The following is a 20916-nucleotide window of genomic DNA, read 5'->3' as shown; positions in this document are numbered from 1 at the left end:
CTAAAATCAGCCTTAGATGTGGGAGAGAGTTTCTGGGCAAGACTATAAAGTTATGCTAGACATACAAGCCATAATCGGGCAGTCCCACTTTCAGTCTTACCGATTTCATAGCGCGAGTAGTAGAGGGGATATTCCTAGAAGTCTGATGGGTCTACTTAGGTGCTTGATCCTTCCCATGACGTGGGGCTCCAGTTCCTTGAAATATTTTTCTGAAATGATGGAAGCTTGGGAACCGGTATCAATTAATGCCCTGAACCCCTTCCCGCAAATTTTTCCACTCACTGTCATTCCAAGGAATTGTCCCTGACTCCGTTGCCCCCTTTTCGTCCGATTGCTTAGCGCAAATGTGTGATTTGGTCTCTGAGTGATATTTTCCTCTTGAGTTACCTTGCCTAACAAAGCAATTCCAGGCAAGATGCCCAATTTTATTACAACTATAGCACCTTGGGGGTTCTCGGTAGTAACTCCTCCTATTATCTCCGTCCGAGGACAAAGAGTTCATATTGCATTTGGCAGACAGCTCTGTCAATCTCTGCATCATGGAGTCCATTTTTTTCTAGTATCGGTCCTTGTAACTTCTCAACTTCCCTGTGAATAAGATTTGTTGTCATTTCATCCTGAAGGGAAGAACTCTCCTGATCTTTCGCAGAGGCTGATGTTAATTGACTGAGAACTGCGTCAAGAAGTTTCCATAACCGGCTGCTACAACTTCTCCACTTCTTGCCTGACTAACGAGCCAACTGCTAATATTAAAGACACCTGTAGTAACATTACAAATTGACTCTGTTCTATTCCCCTCGATTCCTTCTGTACTTTCTGTTTCTCTTTCCTTTCCAGACCCTCTTTCACAGTATTGGGATCCCTAATAGTCTCTCTATTTGTCTCTATCTTCCCTAATCAAATTAACAGGTCCAACTGTGGCTGCAGGACAGATATCCCCAAGCAGCTGCTCTCTTTCTTTCAATGCTTCGTAACATTCTTCCAAACTGGTTATGCCCTTTCCAAAAGTTGTTTCCCTCAATTCCTGCCTCAAACCTATTCTAAAGTGCTGAAAGACTGCCCAGTCTAAGTGGTGCTTGTCTTCACTAGATACATTCAGGGTATTCACGAGAATTAGTAGCCTGTTGTGAAAGTCGGATACACTCTCCTTGTCCCTTTGTACCATTCTTTGAAGTTTCCATAGGTTTGGTTCTACATTCTTCGTCTTTGAAAATTGTGAAATGAGGATTTCCTTAAACATTTGGTAGTTCAGGGTTTCCTTCAGAATGGGCTAGGAGTAAAAGAAACTTTTTGCTCTTCCCACTAGCTTACTGCATAGCAGAACAAGCAATTGGAAGTCACTCCATTCTTCAATCTTTCTAAGTTCTTCAGTGTACTCAAAAAACGTTCTTACATCATCACTGTCCTCTCCAGAAAGTCCCATCAGTGTCCTCTCCGTCTCTCCCGTCGGAGCTCGAACGGGAGAGACATACTTGCACTTTAGTTCACAAGGATATACAAAAGTAATTTCTCAAAAAAATTTCTTAATAAATTCCTGTTTGTTGGGCATGAAACCAAGACCAACTCACTGTGATTGATCCAATAAATTTAAATTAATGGAACAAACCACACATCCTACCAGGTGCACCATTGTTATGACGTTGCTTTCTCTAAAATCTTAATGCTTTCCTTAATGAAATTTCCTTCCCTATGCTATGATCTACCCCTTCCAGAATTTTCTAACCTTCAACTCCGAATCACCCTTTTGTAATTTCCCTATGAAAGTGAAAATTAGCCACCTACTAAGAGTGAATTCTCTAGACCTTCTTTCTGGGACCATCTCCTTTTCAGACACTGACAAATTTGTTTTTTAAAGCTGCGCCAGTCAGAGTCCTAGGACAGGAGGATCCTTGTTCAGAGAGACCTTTCCAGAATCTTAATGCCTATTTTATCATACCAAAGTTCTACAGCATTTGTAGAATTCTTAGCTTGCAGTCGTGACTCTAATGTTTTAAATTCCTCTTTCTTATTCCCTTTCGCATAGGTTCAGATTTTATGAGTGGTAAGTTGGTCTCATGCTCAGACAACACTCAGGTTTACATAACAAAACATGTTTATTAGAATCTGAGAGTACTTACAATTAGATTCAAATACACACAAGAATTTAATCAATTAAACAGTAAATCAAACTGGCGAATACAAGTGAACATTCTAATAAATAATCAACAACTCTAGCCTCTAAGTTAAACAATGATGCACATAACATCTCATCATCAAATTCCTGCCATGTACCTTCAAGGGGTATACAGGATATGATAGTACTACATGAAAAAAATTACATCATTACTATCCTCCTATCTACAATTTTTCCTCCAAATCAGTCTGTTACTTGTCAAGACTCCAACATTATCAGATCTTATATTTCTATCGTCTAAGGCACTTTCTACCATATCAATCCACCTATATCTTGGTCTTCCTCTGGGTTGTTTTGCTGCCAACCTGGCAGAGAACACTTGTTTTGCTAATCTTTCTTTGCCATTCTGTTTAAGTGACCATACCACCTGAGATTAGCTCTGCTAACACATTCCTGTATGCTGACAGTGTCAAGTTCTTTCCTAATATTCTCGTTTTTAATATGATATTGCCATTGATGCCATCTGTTCACGCCTCTAATCTTTCTCAGGACTCTCATATCTACGGTCTCTAGTCTTTGGTCAAGTGTTTTACTTCTGACCCAGCTCTCAGATCCATAAGTTAAAACAGGTTTGAACACTGTCTTGTATACAGCTAATTTAGTGTTTTGACTAATTTCTCTCTTATTCCATATGACTTTATTCAGTTGACTTCCCACCATGCCAGCTTTGCTGATTCTGTTGTCTATTTCTATATTTAATTTGCTATCTTCACTAAAAATCGTGCCTAAGTAGCTGAAATGTTTTACTTGTTCCACAGGTTCTCCATTCACAACACAGTTGACATTTTCAATGATTCTACCTATTTTCATTGTCTTTGTCTTTTTATTGCTGACCTTCATGCCATATCTATTACAACAGTTATTTAGTTTAGTCAAAGAATCTTGCAGACTTGTAGTGGATTTATTGAGAAGTATAACATCGTCTGGATAAAGCAAAATACTGACATTAACATTTCCAATTTTCATATCATATTTAATACCACTTTCCTTCATAATGTGATCCATATAGATAATGAATGACAGAGGGAATAATGTACATTCTTGTCTCACACCAGATTTAACATTAACCCATCTTCCTGTACTTCCTTCAATTCTAGCTGCTGACTTACAACTCAAATTAAGACTATCTATTGCTTGATATAATGCCCCATTGACACCATATAACTGTAGCGTATTGAATGGCTTCTCTCTTGGCACCTTGTCATATGCCTTTTCCAAATCGACAAAACTTAAATACAGATCTTTGTTATATTCCCATGCTTTCTCGACTATTTGTCGTAAAGTGAAGATCTGATCCTGACAGCCTCTATTTGGCCTGAACCCAGCTTGTTCTTCAAGCTTTTCTTCCACAATTCTTCTCAAACCGTTTCTCAAGTATACTTGCATAGATCTTCCCAGGAACACTCAGTTGGGAAATACCTCTGTAATTCTCACATTCAGTTTTATTTCCCTTTTTATATATGGGTACTATGAGAGCTCTACTCCAATCATCGGGAATTCGTTCCTCTGTCCAGGCTTTCTGAACTATGCAGTGCAGCCACTGTAAGACTCTTATACCACCATACTTCAGCATTTCTGGTCGAATATCATCTACCCCCTGCTGCTTTTCCACATTTCAAGCCTTTGATGGCTTTTTCTACTTCAAGTATGGATATGTATGTATTCCTGACTGCATGCCTGGTCAGTGTTTTTTACCACTGTGCTGTCATCACTGCTTGTTTCATTGAGCAGTTTTTCAAAGTAATTACTCTATACTTCAAGGATATCTTTTTCTCCCATTTTCATGTCACCTTTATCATCTTTAACTCCTTTTACAGCGCTCTTTCCTCCATTCCTAAGCTTCTTCAACAACCTCCAGAATATTTTACCACCTTCTTGATATTTATTTTCTATATTCTTGCCAAACTCCTCCCATGACTTTTGTTTAGCTAGTTTTACAGTGTTTAGCATTCTTGTATATGTCTCTGTATTCTCTAAGAGCACAAGCTGACTTATTTGCCAGGAACTTTTGATATGCTTTCTTCTTTCCCTTCACTGCCTCTTTAACTTCCTGTGTCCACCAGGGAGTTCTGATTTTTTTATCCTTGCAGATAACCTCACCACATGCCTCTCTGGCAGAATCAATCAATGTTTTCTTCAGAGTTTGCCACTGAATCTCCAAGGTTTGATTGCTGTTCTCAAACTCGTTCATTTTTTCTTCAATAATCTTTGTGTATTTTAGTCTACAGTTGACATCTGAGAGCTGCTCAACTTTTATTTGCTTTAAAACTTTTTACATGTTATTCTTTTCAATATGAAATTCAATTTTATCCTGCTCAAGACTAAATAGTGATCACTTCCAATTTCAAATCCTCTGTACACTCTGGTGTCCTGCACCAGGGAGAAAACATCACTATCAACAATAACCTAGTCAATGAGACTTTCCTTATTTTTATGTTGGAACATGGTGTTAGTAATAACCAGTCCATGTCCTGAGCAGAAATCCAACAGATATTTGTCATTATTATTAGCTTTGCTCTTTTCTCCAAATTTTCCCAAAATATTTTTGTATGTCTCACAATCATTTCCTACTCTGCTATTTAGATTCTCAACAAGGATCAACTTTTCCTTTTTCATTGTGTCAGTTGCTTTTTCTAAAGCCTCAAAAAATTCCTCCACTTCTACCTTAGTAGAACCTTCTGTGGGACCATAGGCACAAATAAGTCTCATTGTACTTTTAATTTTATCAAATGCTTTTTTAAAGTCAATAAATGTAATACGTGTTTCTAAATTGTATTCTATTCTTTTTTATTATTTTTAATTTTTGGCAAAAAGGCCGGATCTATACATGATTGTCATTTTCTAAATCCATTTTAAAGCTCTCGGAATATTTTATTAGTTTGTTATTTAAAATTCTGCTATATATTTTGTAACAGGAATTTAGAATACTGATACCTCTATAATTTTTAGGGTCATCTCTACTATCTTTTTTTTTTTAAAGATAGGGATCACTATTGCTTTTTTTCCATTTTATTGGTGGGTTACTTGAATAGATTTTATTTAAGAATAATAAGGGTCTTTCTTTGAACCTTATTCCTTCATATTTATATAATTCCAAACCATCTTATCTTCTTTAGGTGATTTTCCATTTCTAATTCTTCTTTAGTTATTATCTTTTCATTAAATGTTTGCCAGTTATCTTTTTTTAAAATATTTATCTGTCCACAATTGTGTTTAGAAATTTAGAAATTCTTTCAATTTGGTGCTTTTTTTCCTTCTATCATTCTCATATTTAGTTTTTATTTTTATTTTTACAAAGAGTTTTATGAGATTTTTGCTCCAATCATCCAGGAGTCACCCTTCAGACCATGCCTTCTGAATTAGCAGTACAGTCATCATAAAGCTTACACTTCCTTATATGAGCATTTTTTTATTATTTATTTCATCTGTTTTATCACTTTTGAGGAGTTGGATTGCATTTTATGCATCAAGCATTGATATGTACTAAGTTGAATTCATTTTTTTGAATATTTTCTATCGCTGTTCTTTCAGTCTGTTTTATTTTACAGTGTTTCAAAGTAATTATTGTAGGTATCTAGAATATCTTCAGTTTTAATATCACTTTATGACATGCAATTGTTCTCTACCCTTCATTTCTAAGCTTTTTCAATAGCTTCCAGACACGTGATGCCATTCAATCAGTTTCGAGATATATACCTCAAAGGGTGTATAGGTTATTATGACAGTACTACATGATTAAGTTTACACTATTATTAATCTTTTTCGTCCAGATTAGTCTGTTATTTGTCAGCATGCCAATATTGTCTTATCTAGTATTTTAGACTTCTAAAGCACTGAATCAACGGAATCAATTCACCTAGATCTTAATCTAGGTCTTCCTCTTGATCTTTTTCCTGCAGGCTTCACATGAAACATGTTTTGCTAATCTTTCCTCTCCCATTCTGTTTGTGACTATAACACCTTTAATTATCACATCTCACACACACATTCTTGAATGTTAATCTTTCATAATATCTTCTTGTTTAATATGATTCTGCCATCAGGTTCCTAATTTTCCTTAGAACTCTCATACCTGTGGTCTCTAGTCTTTGATCAAGTCTTTTGTTTCTAACCCAATAATCAGATCTATAACTTAAGTGGTTTCAACACTGTTTTACATAGTTGTAGTTTGGTGTTTTGGCTAACTTCTCTCTAATAATTCACATAAATTTATTCAGCTAGCTCCCCACAATAGCAGCTTTGCTATTCATCATCAAATTCCTGACCTTTACCCTCAGGGGTGTCCAAGGTTACATCATTACTAACTTCCTTTCATTTTCCTCCAAATTAACCTGTCATCTGTCAGCATTCTAATATTATCAGATCTTATATTTCTCTCTTCTAAGGAACTTATTATTATTAATCCTCCTGGAGCTTTGTCTTCTGCATCTTTTTCCTGTCATCCTGACAAAGAATGCTAATTTTGCTAATCTTTACCCTCCCATTCTGTTGGCCATATACCTGAGATTAGTTCTGCTAACATTTATAAATGCTAACAGTGTCAAGTTCTTTCCTAATAACTTCATTTTTAATATGATGTTAACATTGATGTCATCTGCTCAGTTTGCTACTCTTTCTCAGGACTCTCATATCTGTGGTTTCCAGTCTTTGATCAAGAGTTTTATTTTTAACCAAGATCTCAGATCCCTAAGTTGAAATTGGTTTTAACACTGTCTTGTATTCAGCTAGTTTAGTGTATTGACTAATTTCTCTCTTATCCCATATAAATTTATTCAGTTTACTTCCTAGGAAAATGAATTTTTCAGCATTTTTGGGAGTAGTATATATGTCTGGCTTCTTCATAAATATTTCCAGCTTCCAAAAAATCTCTTTCAAGAAATATGCTAGTGCCGAAAGAAATTTTCTCAGAAATTGTGCTGTGGAATACGTTTATGCATTATCCTTGGAAACCCTTCTATTTGAGTGGTTTTGCAAGAGAGATGAGACTTTTTTCTGATGGATTGTGTTTGTTATGATACATGTATCAGGAATTTTTCTGCTTCTGCAAGCCAAATACCGAATCTTTCTACTGATTTGGCCAAAACTGAATATCTGAAAAACTTGCTGAATTCTGAAGCAAAACTTGAATATTCACACATCGATCACATCATATAGGCAATAAACTCCAGGATAATTTAGTAAGACCATGTTTAACTTAAAAGGACTGAAGTGAGGATCATAATTTGAAGTAAATGAACAGTGTTTTGATTTTGTCTTCTTTGAGAATTCTGACTTGCTTAATAATTGTAATGCAGCCATAAGGGATAATTTCACCATTGTTAGATGTATATTGCTTAACTGGTTTTGAGAAAAAGCTTGAAATGGTCTATTATTATAGCATTTTGTAGGAAAGTATTAATAAGGAACTGGATTCTTTTGAATAACTCATCACTAATAACATAGCAACTACATTCTCCAAGAGCTCATATGATGCCTAGTTTCTGATTAAGTGGAGAAAAGTAGTATGAATTACCATTTCTCTGATGATTTTTGTAAACATCTTTTTTTGTACACCTGAAGGATGAAACTAGCTCTATTCATTAATATGTAAAGCATCGTATTCAGTTGTTTCATTCTAGCTTTAGTCATAAATTGCGAATGACTTTATGCGTGGGTTATGTATGACGAGTGGTGTGGAATTTGTGGATGTGTGGAGTGAGTTTGATGGGCGAAAGGATCTATATAAGATGGATGGCTTGCATTTGAATGGTTACGGTGTAAGAAGACTTGAGAAAGTGTTGCTGAATGTAGTGGATGTGCAAATTCAGGGAAACTAGATTTGTTAGGGGGGGGAGTAGAGATACAGTCCTTATGGAGGCAGTTGAATGTAAGAATGAATATAATATGCCAGAGCAAATAAGGACAACAAATCAGAGTGGGATAGTTAATATAAGGCATCAAGGTAGGGTTGGGGCTAATGGGGGTCTTAAATTCATGTGCACTAATGCTAGGAGTATTAGGAACAAGAAGGAAGAGTTTTTGGCCATGGTTGGCACTTCCAGACCACAGGTTATAGGTATTAGTGAAACATGGCTGACTGTAGATGATATAACTAGTGGGATTGAATGTGATGGGTATAGTATGTTCAGGAATGACAGAGAGAATAAAATGGGGGGAGGAGTATTGTTGATGATAGCTGATGAGCTCCAGCCAAGGAGAATAGAAGTTGAATTGCAGGATAGAGAAAAGAGCACATTTGAGGCCATTTGGTGTGAGATTGTGGCTAGCAGAGCTAAATATACAATTGGGTGCTGCTATAGACCAGGTGATGGAAAAGATGGTGGTGACAGTATGCACAAGCAAATAGAAGAAATGGGTGGAAGGAGGGTGATTATTATGGGAGATTTCAACTATGGTCGCATTGATTGGAGTGAGGAGAGGACACACGGGAGGAAGGAACTGGAATTTATGCGGTTATTAAGGAATAACTATCTGCGACAGCATGTAATGGAAAATACTAGGGGTCAGAGAGTGCTTGACCTGGTAATTACATCTGAGGATTTGGCTGTAACAAATATGACCACATTGCCACCAATCGGTGAGAGTGATCATAGGGTCTTAACTTGGGAGGTGGCTAAAGGTGTAGAATTTTCAATTAAGACAGGGTACATGTGGAATTATCGGGCTGGAAAGTATGACAAGCTTAGGAGTTTGATTGGTTCAGTGCCATGGCATGTACAACTGCAAGGACTAGAAGTTGATAGTGCATGGGAGGTAGTTAAGAAGTGCTTGCATGAAGCAATGGCTGACTGTATACCTAGAGTCCGAATAATAAATCAAGTAGGGGTTAAATGGATGAATAACACCATTAAGCTTGAGTTGCAAAAAAAGAAACAACTATGGAGGGAATTTAAGGAGAAGGGTGACCGGCAGGCACATGAACGGTATAAAGCGCAGGCCAGAAGGGTGACAAGTGTGGTAAGAAAAGCAAAAAAGGATTACGAAAGAACTTTGGCCATGCAGGCTAAAGAGAATCCTAAACAGTTTTTTAGATATCTAGCAAGTAAAAGGAAAAATGTACATGGCAGATTGATTTTAAAGAATGCCGATGGTAGGGAGGTAACTGAATCAGTTGAGATAGTTGAGTTACTGAGTGAGCACTTTGCAAACGTATATCATCCAGGTGGTGACATTGCAGAAACGAATAAACCAGTAGATTATACGGGAATTGTGGTTAATGAAGTGGAGGTGAGTAGTCTATTGCATAACCTCAATGTCAATACATCTGTGGGATTGGATGGTATACCAGCTCGTGTTGTACGAGAAGCAGCTAAAGAATTGTCAGTACCCTTGACCATTTTGTTTAATTTGAGTCTTGGGTCTGGGTTAGTCCCGAGCGGGTGGAAAGAGGGGAAAATAGTTCCACTGCATAAAGGTGGTTGCAAGACTGCTGTTGTAAATTACCGACCGATTAGCATATCAGGAATCATTGTCAAGGTCTTAGAGAAATTAGTCAAGAAAAGAATACAGGATTCGATAGATGAAAATGGGATATTGTATGGGGGACAACATGGTTTTGTGAAGGGTAGATCATGCCTCAGTAACTTGCTCACGTTTTATAACACAGTGACGGCTGAACTGGATAAGGGTAATGGGTTTACAGTGATACTACTGGACCTTGCCAAGGCCTTTGATAGGATACCACATGGAACTCTAATCAGTAAACTGGAGCAGATGGGTATAGATATAGGGTTGGTGAGATGGATAAGAGGGTGGTTGAAGGAGAGATATCAAAGAGTGGTTTATTCAGGAGTGGAGTCTAAAAGACGTCTTGTGACTAGTGGAGTGCCACAGGGCTCTGTTCTTGGACCACTGCTTTTCAATTTGTTCATCAATGATATTGGAAAGGATCTGAGAGGAAGTGTTCACTTGTTTGCTGATGATGCAAAGTTGGGTAGAGCAATTGTGAGTGCACAAGATGTCAAAATTTTACAGGATGATTTGGATAATTTGGAGGACTGTGCTAGGAAAAATGGATGTCAATTTAATGTGGCAAAGTGTAAGGTTATGCACTTTGGGGTGAAAAGAATAGCAGCAGTATATCGCATTGGTGGAATCATACTCCAGGAGATTGATGAGGCCAGGGATTTGGGAGTGTTGGTGGATAGGGAGTTGAAGTTTAGGGGGCACATTGCAAAAGTAACTAAAACAGCTCACCAAATCACTTGGCTTCTGAAAAATACTTTAACATGCAGAGACGAACAAGTTGTTGTTCCTCTGTATCGAGTCTTGATAAGACCCCATCTGGACTTCTGTGCCCAGCTATGGGCACCAGGGTTTCTTCGTGATGGGGAGGAAGTGGAGAGGGTCCAGAGACGAGTGACCAAGATAATAGCAGGTCTGTGGAATGAACCTTATGAGAATAGGTTGAAGATTTGTGGGTTGCAGAAATTGGATGATAGGCGAAGGAGGGGTGATATGATTGAGACATTCAAATTACTGAAAGGTTTTTATAAGATTGATCCAGAAGATATTTTTGAAAATATGACTGGTGGTGGGAGGACTAGGGGTCATGCATGGAAGCTGGGCAAGAGCGTGGTGGACAAGGGTGTTAGAGCTAGGTTCTTTACTTGGAGAGTGGTAAATGAGTGGAATAAGCTTCCAGAGTCTGTTGTGGGTGCTACGACCGTGAATGAGTTCAAGGCAAGGTATGATAGATACTGTGTGAATGTTAAATAGTTGTTCTTGACATGATGTTAGGGCCTCCCTCGATGAGTCTGTCGACTCCTTGGAGTTTCCCGGAACAATAATAATAATAATAATAATAATAATAATAATAAATGCTATTCCTCACATTTCTTTGCTGGCAAAGTCTACATTCAATAATTTCATTCATTGTTTTGCTAATCTTTACTTGCCCATTCTGTTTAAGTGACCATACCACCTGAGATTAGCTCTTCTAACGCATTCCTGGATGCTGACAATGTCAAGTTCTTTCCTAATATCCTCAATATCCTCGTTTTTAATATGGTATTGCCATTGATGCCATCTGTTCACGCAGGACTCTTTCTGAGGACTCTCATATCTGCGGTCTCTAGTCTTCGGTCAAGTGTTTTACTTCTGACCCAGCTCTCAGATCCAGAAGTTTAGTGTTCTGACTAATTTCTCTCTTATTCCATATGAATTTATTCAATTGACTTCATACCATACCAGCTTTATTGATTCTGTTGTCTATTTTCATATTTAATTTACCATCTTCACTAAAAATCGTGCCTAAGTAGCTGAAATGTTTTACTTGTTCCACAGGTTCTCCGTTCACAACGCAGTTGCAATTTTCAATGATCCTCTCTATTTTCATTGTCTTTGTCTTTTTATTGCTGACCTTCATACCATATCTATTACAACAGTTATTCAATTTAGTCAGAGAATCTTGCAGACTTGTAGCAGATTTATTTAGAAGTACAACATCATCCACATAAAGCAAAGAGCTGACATTAATATCTTAAATTTTGATATCATGTTTAATACCACTTTCCTTCATAATGTGATCCATATAGGTAATGAATGACTGAGGGGATAATGTACATCCTTGTCTCACACCAGATTTAACATTAAACAATCTTCCTGTAATTCCTTCAATTCTAGCTGCTGACTTACAACTCAAATAAAGACTAAGTATTGCTTGATATAATGCCCCATTGACACCATATAACTGTAGCGTATTGAATAGCTTCTCTTGGCACCTTGTCATATGCCTTTTCCAGATCGACAAAACTTAAATACAGATCTTTGTTATATTCCTATGATTTTTCGACTATTTGTCGTAAAGTGAAGATCTGATCCTGACAGCCTCTATTTGGCCTGAATCCAGCTTCAGAAATAAAAATGATTTCTATAGTTATTCTCTAGAAAATTATTCTCTCTGAGGGTTGGATTATATAGGTGGTAGTCTATATGACTAAAGATGGCCTTAAAATAAGTTGGCCAGATTTTGGATTAATTATTGCTGCCCATACTTATTGGGATTAAGGGATTGCTTATTTCTTCTCAAAAATAGTCTCTCAGATTTGGAACAGTTTCTGTGTAGTAGGTTTATCTTCTGCCATTTAATCCTCTCCAGTGCATGACCTGCTGATCATAACTTGTTATAATGATAATATTTGTTGAATGTATTTCTTATGCACTTTAAGCAAATATTAAATTTTTCTTGTCTATCAAAAATATGCTAAGTTGCAGGGGTGTACATGTATGAAAGGATGGAGTTTGTCCTGAAGAAAGGGTTAGGAGTTTGATAGCTTATATAGTTTTAAAATTCTGTGAAGAGTCTTTATGTAACACTTTGTTTTTTTAGGTCTACCATGTTTTTGGATATTATTCAGTTTTTTTATGCATAAAACAATATAAATACATTTTTACAACATATTATTGAGTACAGCTATTTTCTCTTCATAAAATGGATTCTTCTTTAAATAAAACTAATATTGAGATTTTAACTTAAAAGTATAGAAATATTACATTAAAAAACTTGAAACAATTGCATGCAATTTTTACTTTTATCACTATATTAAGATTTTATATTGTTTTGTTATTTTTAGGTGTTCAAAATTTAAAAAGACAAAGTGAATGCCATGTTTGAAGAGTGGCCTGTGGGTTGCACTATTGCTATGACTTTGTAGCATAAAACTGCTGAGGCAGTAATGGCAGATTACCACCTTCTTGGAGGAGGAGGAGGTGGTGGTGGTAGTGGTGGTAGCAGTGGTGCCAGCAGTAGTGGAGGTAGTGGTAGTAGTAACAATAGCACTAGTAGTAATGGAGGTTATGGTATTAGTGCAGGAGGAGGAATGATTATAGAAGATGCCAGTTTAACAGGAACAGGAAATTATGGCCATAGTTCTCATGCTGCAGGATCTGGCATGAATGCAGGAATGATATCAGGTATGCCTCCATCTTCCACTCCAAATCCTAATGCTTTGATTCAAGGTATGAATCCATCACAACAACAGCAAGGACAGCCACCTCCTCAGGCTGGCCCTGGGGGTATGGTTTATCAGACAAGTGCAGTGCATGGCTATCCACAAAGTGAAGTGCCTCAAAAATTGCATCATTATGGTAATTACAGCCAGGGACCTGTTGTGAGTGGCAGTGTTGGTAATACCACTGGTGCAGGCCAGTATGTATCTGGTCCAAGGCTTCATCATATAGGAGAGCCACTTTTGACTCATGGTTCTCAGCCTCAGCAGCTATCTCCAAGACCAGTAACACCTAATCAAGTTGCAACCTATCAACATCGAGCTATGGTTAGTGGTCATCTTGCACCAAGACATCAACAACCAAGTCCAGCAGCAGCAGTTCACATGCAGCAGAATTCACCTCAGTATCCTCAGTATGGTTCGGTGACCCACCAGCCACTTCAGCAACAGCAGCAGCCACACAGTATGCAGCACATTGCTCAAAGTAATGAGCTTTGGCAGAACAATGTAGGGCATACGCAACACTCTCGTCCTTGTATACCTTCTGCTCAAGGATATTCTCCACACCAGCAGTCAACTCCAGTAACATCAGGTCAGCATGGAACAGGTGCACTTGCTCATAGTTCTGCTTCTATGCAGGGTCCTCGACCAACCACTCCAAATCAGACTCAGTATATAAGTGGGCAAGAATTTGGCGTGCAACATTCAGCTGCACAATCTAATACAATTCAGAGATCAGCATATGTTACTCCCCCAGGTCAGAATAGTGCACATATGCACCCTACTAATGCTTCACAATCAGGAACCACTCAACTTTCCCTAGCTCCCATGTCTCAATCTGAACAAGTGATGCCGACATATTCTCAGGGACCATATGCTGCATCGTCTCAGTCCATGATTAGTAGACCTCATTATAATACCACAACTGTTGGTAATGCAATGCCTCATGCAGTATCAAATCAATTGATAGGGCAACCAATGGTAGGTATAAGACCTGTACAACAGTTAAGCTACCCTTCAGTTTCACCAAGACTGAATTCAGGCCAGCAGCAGCAGCAGCAGCATGGGAGTACCCTTCCACCAGGAAGTCCTGCTAGGCTTCAGCAGTATCACCCACCGTATTCTCCTAACCAACCTTATCCTTCTACTGCTCAGCCTTCACCACATGCAAATAGTGGAGGTGGTGCAGTTACACCTCCTCATTTATCTCCATATCCTAATACACAGTCGTTGTCACAGGCACCTACAAGTCCACAGTACCGGAGTCCATATCCATCTCAAGTAACACAGTCACCACAGCATATGACTCCAACACCACCTGCTGGTTCTCCTATGCCGCCTCCATCTCATACTCCTGACAGACTGATGCATACATCTTCAACTCCACAATCTCAGGGAAGCTATCCAAGTCCAAATGCCACTCATATGTCCAGTCCTGGACAGGGTCTCTCTCCTGGAAATACAGGAGCACCGTCCAACAGCTTGCAGCATTTAGAACAGATGGTGATGCCACGTATAGGAACAGGACCAAATAACCCACCTGCAGGAGCCAGTGTCTCAGGTGTTCAAAACTCCCCCATGGGCCATCCTGTAGGTTCATCTTATTATGGCCATTTAGCACAGTCGCATACTCAATCACAGCATCACCAGCATCTTTCATCTGCTGCTACTGCTGCTGCTGCCACAACTGGTGATTCCCGTCCTCAGCCCCAAAACCCTGCCTTTACTCATGTGTCACCTCAACCACATACTCACCATCATTATATGGGACAGACTGCAGTGTCTATGGGGCAACTTTCACCAGCTGTTGGTCATACATTGGGTTCAAGTCATGTGCCAAATTCTCAGACAGTTCCACCAAATGGACCAGGTGTAATAGCTCGAACAAATTCAAATGGGTCAGACCGAATATTGACTGGACAGCACAGTGTTAATGTAACATATACAACTACAAATAATGCGAATGTTATGCAGCCAATTGTGGGACCAGATGCCAACATTTCTCTACATCATAACATGAATAATGCATCTTCAAGCCATATGCAGCCTATTGCTAATTCAAGTAATCAGTATCAAATTAACAAACAGTCATATCAGGTAGAAAATGCAGCAACATACGAAATGCAGCAGATTCAACAGGAGCTTCAACACCTGTACAGCTTACATCAAACCCCAGAGAATCAGCAAAAGGTAATTTTTTTTTTTAATATATAAGCATAAAATGGTTGTGAATCAAAATTAAGTATCGATCATCTTAATAATTGGATATCAAGCAAGAGTTTCTGACTTAAAACACTGTCAGGATAAAATGACTATTTTTGTTAGCATATAGATTTACTGTAATAGTGTATTTCTTTCCTTATTTACAATAATAGGATAATATTCAAATATTTACATTTTAGTGTCTGTGTTGTCAGTTCCTTTGTTAATTATTTAGCAAAATATGAAATATCTGTATAATATTTGTATCTTTGCAATATGTACATTTGCTTTGAATATATTATCAGATAAACAGATATTGAAGTGTTGCACCATGCTATTATAAATTCATTTTAAATTTCCCCATAAGCATAGAATTAATGTATGTGGATGTTGACAAATTCAATTTATTAAGAAAATAATACCTATAGTACCAGTTCTTCCTTTGACATAGTTTTAAATGTGTTAATCATTTCATTTAAAAGATGCTACTGAACATATGCCACATTTCTGCTTAATGGTATGGAAGGACAAAGAGAAAAAAATTGGAGGGGGAGGGGGGGGGGCATTTCTCTGTGTATATGCTAAAATGAAAAATGTTATTGTTTTAATGGTACTTGTCCTCAGTACAATTACAAGTAATATTTTATCACCAATTTCTTATTCGATTTTTAGAAATTGTCTTGTTTTGTTAGAGCCCTAACTTGACTAGTTAATTTCTTCTCTATCCTGTTTCTCCTTTTCAGATCTTTCTGGTGCATACTTTCAATTGATGTATCAACTGTATAACAATTACAAGTAATATTTTATCACCAATTTCTTATTCGATTTTTAGAAATTGTTAGAGCCCTAACTTGATTAGTTAATTTCTTCTCTATCCTGTTTCTCCTTTTCAGATCTTTACTTTCAATTTTTGTTTCAAACACATTTTGCTAATCTTTCATTTCTCATTCTGTTTAACATGTTCATTACTACTAATTTATGACAGAATATCCTCAGGTGCCAGTTTTTTTTTTTAGAAAATCCGAGAGTTAATGTTCTAAAATTAATTCTGTTAATTCCATGCAGCATAAAAACACATGAGTTTTGCAGCAGTGGGCACATGTGCAAATACTGGTTTGATGCTTAAACGTGTGTCAGTGGCAATGAATCTGTCAAGTGATTATACCATCTTGGATTAGTTATGCCTCAACATTGTTCATCATCAAATTCCTGACATGCTGAGATTAATATTGCCAATTTTGATATCAGGTTTAACCACGCTACCGGCAAAACGTCAAAGTTATCGTGGATGCGAAGTGCATATTAAAATTGTAATACCTTTTGATATTACATTGAAATATATGATGGATATGAAGGGTATGAGTATGTGTATTTGATCCATAATGACCGGTAAAGTGGTTAATACCATTTTCTTTCATAATGTGATCCATATTGATGATCATTAAGAGTGTAGGTAATGTGCACTCTTGTCTCATCAGAAATACCTTCAGACCATTTTCCTGTACCTTTTCAGTTCTAACTGCTGACTTACCACTGAAATATAGGCCAAGTATTACTTGATATAATATCCATTTACTAACTGCAGCATTTTAACAGATTTTCTCTTGGCGTCTTGTCATATGCCTTTTCCAGATCTATGAAACTTAAATACAGATCTTTGATATATTCCCACGAGTTTTCAACTGTATTCAAATGAAAATCTGAATCTCACAACCTCTATTTGGCCTGAATTCAGCTTGTTTTTCTCCAAGCATCTTTTCCACAATTTTTGTTAGCTGTTTCTCAAAAATATTACATAACTCTTACCAGAAACTCATTAGGGAAATTTGCCACCTCATTATGGAAATTCCTCTGCAATTCTCATATTGTTTTATTTTCATCTTTGAGTATTTCTGGTTTGAATATCATCTACTCCAGTTGTCTTTCTATGTTTTGGATGTTTGATGACTTTATATTCCTGTTGAGTGTTTTCTACCACCATGCTGTCACAACATGGTGATATGGTTTGAAAGATTTCTAAATGTTTCATTTAGCAATCTTTCAAACTAATTAATTACTCCAGACATATAGTGTGTCATTACATAATTTTTTTTGACCTAACTCAGACAAAATGTCTGAGTTGGGTCTTTTGGCTGATTTTTTTTATTGTTAGTTTATATAAACTTATTCAGTTGACTTCACATAATACTGGCCTTAATAGTACTTCTCTGTTTTCCAAATTTAATTTATCGCCTTCACTAAAAATTGTGCCTAAATAGTCAAATTATTTAACCTCTAAGTGAAAATGTAAATATCAGCTGCATTCTCACTCATGAATTTGATGAATAGGTTCACTTTTATGAATATAGCTGATATTTGTTTTCTTAGTTTCTCATCTTTTTATTGCCAGTTTTTCTACCAAACTTGGTACAAATTTATGCATATTTTTATGTTCAAATTCTGTTAGTAATGAACAATCCATGCTCAGAGAAAATCTGATGGGTACTTTCTGTTAGATTTTCTTCTTTGCCACCTCATTAGTTATAGTTTTTTTGATAAAAATAATTCTACAGAATTTCTTGCAAGAATAAGACCTGAAACTGGCACCTACAGACATGATAGTGAGACATTTAGTGTGTCTCTCTCTCACACATGCTCACTCACTCAGTGAAACAACCGAATTTTTAGTCCAAAAAGTTCTGTTTAACATTATGAACTTATTCAAATTTATAATGACACCTGGTTACTTCATGTGGAAGGATAAACTATACAAACAGGTGGAAAGAATTCCTTTGAGCTCACCACTATCATCTAACCTAGCCAACTTTTATCTAGAATACCTGGAAGAAAGAATTTTCTCACTTGACCCAAAATCATTAATTTGGCTGCAGTATATAGATGATATCGTTGGAGTTACAGAGAAACAGAACTCCATTCATTTCTACATAAAATCAACACCCATCATCATAAGTTCACATTAGAAAGAATTGAAAGAAATTTCCTTTCTAGATACACATCCAACAGGAACATGATAGATCCATTTCCACTTCTACCTAACTTGTACAGGATGCCATATCCACACTACATCAGCCTGTCATCCATCCTAAAAATATGGTACTATAAAATCCTCATTGTCTACAGCACACAAAATTTGTTCCTCTGAAAGATCTCTTAAACAAAAATTGCAATCAACCAAAGAATACCACATAAAATAATTAACAGTTCTCCTATACAGCAGCCTAGACAATAAATCCAGAGTATCGCTATACCATATATTAAAGGCATCTCTGAACAAGTGCAAAAATTATGAGAAAAGATAAACTCATTGCTACCTACAAACCTATCAACCAAATTCATAATTTGTTAACTTCTCCAGAAGACAACTCTCATCAGTAATGCTACCTGACATGTATGAAGTACTGCGTTTTTGTGTAACTTATCATACTATGGACAAACAGGATGATCTGTCAATAAACATATTTCTGAACATCAACACCACATCTTGCTCATCAATTCACACAAATCTGGCCTAGCATAATTTGGGATTGAAAACACTGTTCATAGGAACCAATGAAAAAACACCAAACTATTACATAGATCATTGTATGAACACAAATGTTTATACAAAGAAAATGCAGAAGACCTACTTCATCGACCTAACCTCAGTTGTAATATAACTGCCTTACACTTTCCTAAAGTGTGGAAAATTGTTATGCTTAACTGTATTAAATAAATCTATTCATAAGTTTAATTTTTGAACACAAATTATCTAATTTCATTTTCAGCCCAATAGTTCTTAAACAGTGGACGTGTGTGTGTGTGTGTGTGTGTGTGTGTGTGTGTGTGTGTGTGTGTGTGTGTGTGTGTGGAGAGAGAGAGAGATTTCAGTGTAATGCATGCCCTCTGTTTCTTTTATTTAAATTCCTTACTGTTGATCTGTACTCCCATTGATAATGTCTTATGATATGAAAACAAAATATCTGTATTATAAATACATTTTTACTGGGGTACGCATGATTCTATAATTGTAGGCACAGTTAATGTTATTTTATTGTCCAGTTTCCCAGTTTGAAATTACTCTATCACTTTAAATAATAAATAAGTTATAAAGAAATAAATATTAAATAAAAATACTCTCCCCCCCCAACCAGAACTTCTGTTTCACTTGTTATACGTCAGCTGCACAGTAGTGATATTATGAACTGATGAGAGTTCCATCCGAACTCTTGTATGCATCAGTTATACTTTTAGCTAGATATCATGAACAAGAAGTTCAAAAATTCATTGTAGCAAACAAACTGCATTTCAGACAGTATCCATATAGTATACCTCATAATTTGAATCCCCCCCCCCCCATTTGTCAATTACACATTTTTTAGATGTGGGAGTATCTTCATATCATATTTTTGTGCAGTAAATAGTTCAATTCTCAGTAGTTGCTTGTATTTCTGTGTCTCTTTCAAGTAAATCCAGAAGTTTAGCTACTGGAAGGAAACTAGAAATTTTGTGATGTTTAAACTAAAGCATATGGTTAAATATCACAAAAGAAGTTGAATATCTTAAGCTCTTAAAATTTTCAAGGCAATAAGACTAAGTTTTCCTTTTTCTTACTGTTTAGGTGAATAATCCTGTGCAGAGAAATTGCAGCAGTAGTTAATTATGGTCTTCTTATTTCTGCTTCTGTGAATTGTAGTTTGAATACAGTTTTCAGTTGAGCAGGGTGGTGTGTGCACTTTTGGGGTATACTATCGTTCATTATACTTCAGCACAATTAAGATTACATTAGTATTATCTGATGAACAGTTCTTTTTCCAAATTTGTATATTATATGTCACGTCTGTGATTTGATTAGCATGCCAATTTTGATCTTGTGAAGCACTGCATCAGTCCATCTATATTGCTTGGTTTTCTCTGGATTGTTTCCTCACATTATAGTTTCAGATACTTGTTTTGCTAAGCAAGTATTTGAAGGGAGGAGGGGGGGGTGAAGTACCATTAAACTTGCTTAGGATGTTTTTTAGAGGCTGAAGCTTATCATATTAGTGGATTCCATCAAACTCTGGACTGGTTTGCTATTTGAGTATTTGTTGCCAATGTTGATTTTTTTTGTTTTCTCTTGTGACCAAAAGAAAAACCAAGTAATTCTTTCCTTCATGGTTACACAGTGATCAGAATTCATCACAAAAAGTATGGAAACAACTACTGTGTTAGAGTAAAACTTCAGTTTAATATAAACCAAAATAAAAACTCTACATTTCGACCTTAACATTAAGGTCATCATCTGGAATATACACACATATATATACCAAGAAACAAGCTGCATTGCAATCAACATGGTATTCTAAAGTTGATCTGGTCAACTGTTAAAACTGTTGGCCTGACTCTTTTGGTGGGGGGAAAAAACCTTACTACATCAATGCTAGAATCCTGTTATTATTATCTATTTGGTTACAAAAAGAAATTAAGCTAGAGAGTAACATGTTCCCACAAAGTTATTCATATAAGTATACATATAAATTACAACAAAACAGTATGGATGGTGGCCAACAAAAGCTGAAACAATTGCTTAGAGTCCTAAAGTGAGGGTTGGAAAACTTGAAGAACTAAATAGGC

At 36.6% G+C, this 20916-nt stretch overlaps 1 protein-coding gene across 1 annotated transcript in view; it reads left to right on the top strand.

Annotated features, from left to right (window-relative positions):
- The window catches only part of kis (chromodomain helicase DNA binding protein kismet), a 945984-nt gene that overhangs the window by 55279 nt on the left and 869789 nt on the right, over positions 1–20916 (top strand). The window contains exon 3 of the mRNA XM_090408660.1: positions 12748–15312. Coding sequence (XP_090264786.1) covers positions 12850–15312 — 2463 coding nt within the window. The 5' untranslated portion in view covers positions 12748–12849. The remainder of the gene's footprint in view (positions 1–12747; positions 15313–20916) is intronic.

The sequence above is a fragment of the Typopeltis vanoorti genome, chromosome 18 (assembly GCF_054136105.1).
Source record: "Typopeltis vanoorti isolate ZY-2024b chromosome 18, IOZ_Tvanoo_1.0, whole genome shotgun sequence".
Lineage (NCBI taxonomy): Eukaryota > Metazoa > Arthropoda > Arachnida > Uropygi > Thelyphonidae > Typopeltis > Typopeltis vanoorti.
This window is presented reverse-complemented; position numbering and strand designations above follow the sequence as displayed.